The sequence below is a fragment of the Corylus avellana genome, chromosome ca11 (assembly GCF_901000735.1).
Source record: "Corylus avellana chromosome ca11, CavTom2PMs-1.0".
NCBI classification, from domain to species: domain Eukaryota; kingdom Viridiplantae; phylum Streptophyta; class Magnoliopsida; order Fagales; family Betulaceae; genus Corylus; species Corylus avellana.
This window is the reverse complement of record NC_081551.1, coordinates 18,414,283-18,416,490: the sequence shown is the minus strand read 5'-3', so window position 1 is coordinate 18,416,490 and position 2,208 is coordinate 18,414,283. Positions and strand designations below refer to the sequence as shown.

Genomic DNA, 2,208 nt, shown 5'->3' with positions numbered 1-2,208 from the left:
GGGGTTGGTGGTGGAGGTGGGGGTGGTAGTGGGGCTAGTGGCGGTAATGGTGGGGGCACTGGTAATGGAAAGGATGGAGGTAGTGGTGGGTATGGTGGTGTTGGAATTGGAAAAGGCAGTGGAGGTGGTGTTGGGGGAGGGATTGGTGGTGGTGGTGGTGGTGGAGGTGGAGGTGGCAGTGGGGCCAGTGGCGGTAATGGTGGGGGCACTAGCGATGGAAAGGGTGGAGGTAGTGGCGAGTATGGTGGTGTTGGAATTGAAAAAGGCAGTGCAGGTGGTGTTGGGGGAGGGATTGGTGGTGGAGGTGGCGGTAGTGGTGGGGGCGTTGGCGATGGAAAAGATGGAGGTAGTGCAGGCTATGGTGGTATTGGAATTGGAAAAGGCAGTGGAGGTGGTGTTGGAGGAGGGATTGGTGGTGGAGGTGGGGGTGGTAGTGGTGGTGGAACCGGAGGAGGCACCGGAAGTGGGGGAGGGATTGGTGGTGGTGGTGGTCATGGTGGTGGCATTGGAATCGGAGGAGGTTTTGGCAAGGGAGTCGGAGGAGGTTCTGGCAAGGGAGTCGGAGGAGTTGGCACTGGAAATGTTGGCACTGGCACTGGTGGAAGTACTGGTGGTGGTGCTGGCGGAGGCATTGGTAGTGGTGCGGGTGGTGGTGCTGCTGGTGGTGGAGGCATTGGTGATGGTGGGTATTGAAACAGGAAGTTTAATAGCTCTTTCAACCAGGTTGACGCAAAGGAACCTTGAGTTGCACTTATAGTTGAATTTAGCCAATAATGGTGCAAGTCTTTCACCTTTACACATTGCATGCATGGATTAACCAACATGTTAATGTTGTCTACGTAATAAATCTCTTTATTAATTTAAATATTGTTGTTCTTTGTAACAAACTCAAAAAAGATCCTCATTGTACATGATTTGAAAAGGAATTAACGAAATAGATGAAGGCTATTTGAGACACGATCGAATTCACACGTCCTTAATTATAAGCACACACAAATAACTCAAAAATTCTTTTCTTGTGAACCTAATTGCAGGAGAAGCCAAATCGCCCGTACATCATCAATCTAATATACTCTAATCAGGCTATAATTGGCTTAGATGGCCCAAAGTTGTGCCTCAATTGTCCAACCACTACAAAAAAAAAAAAAAAAAGCATGGCATTTTATGTTGTTTTTGTTTTTGTTGTTCCTGTAAACGATGCAAAAAAATTTGTTTTAACATTGTTTATATATAAACGACATAAATTTAATGTAGAGAGTAATAAAGTTGCCATAAATTGACTTAGTTTTTTTGAGCCACAACACAGCAAAATCCATATTTGGACTCGCTTTATGTTGATGTATTTATGCATTTTCAAGCATCACTTCACATTCACGAAGAAAGCTACTTTTTTTTTTTTTTTGAAGGAATATTATAATATTCATTATCTCAAAAGATCCGTCAAATGATCACACAAGAAGGGGTAAAAAGTTCCCTTCGTACAATATCACCTACACTTGGTGGGGCATCCCTCAACCAAGTAGACATAGTGACATGGGTGGTAGCCAATTTTATAAGCAAATGCGCCGCAGAATTAGTGTCCCTCTTGGCATACTGAAACCTGGCATTCTCCAAAGAAAGCAACTCGGTTTGAATACATTATATGAATTGCCCATAGTTGCTAAGACACAACTCTATGGAAGCAATAGCCTTGACAACTTGCAAGGAGTCACCTTCGAATATAATGTTATCGAAGCCCAACTCCTTATAGAACATAATGGCATACAATGCTACTAAAGCTTTAGCTAAAGTTGGGTCAGTGTGAATGGTCAAAGATAAGCTTCGTGCGGCTAGGAACTTACTAGTTGAGTCTCTAACAATGAGTCCCACACCAACATGTCCATCTTTGGAGTGGATCCCAGCGTCCCAATTCATTTTAACCATGTGGCATGGTGGAGGTTTCCATACCACCGTCTCTACTCCGCTGTCAGGGATTACCTCGTGGTGGCTCATGGTATTCACTCTTTGAAAGTCTTCCAACATAGACTGAGCCTCATGTACTAATCTGGTGGGATGGAGGAAAGTTTCGCCAAAAATTATGGAGTTCCTCCTGAGCCAAATTTTCCTTGCCACTATCTCATCTGCGAGTCCGCATAAGGGGCACAAAGTGTTCGGGTCTACTCCCTTCTTTGCCAAGTTCATCATCGTCAGTAACAGATTATGTAAAGC

General features: G+C 44.6%; 1 protein-coding gene across 1 annotated transcript in view; it reads left to right on the top strand.

Annotated features, from left to right (window-relative positions):
* The window catches only part of LOC132165172 (glycine-rich cell wall structural protein-like), a 1,423-nt gene extending 730 nt beyond the window's left edge, over nucleotides 1–693 (top strand). The window contains exon 2 of the mRNA XM_059575665.1: nucleotides 17–693. Coding sequence (XP_059431648.1) covers nucleotides 17–693 — 677 coding nt within the window. The remainder of the gene's footprint in view (nucleotides 1–16) is intronic.
* Nucleotides 694–2,208: the final 1,515 nt, after the last annotated feature.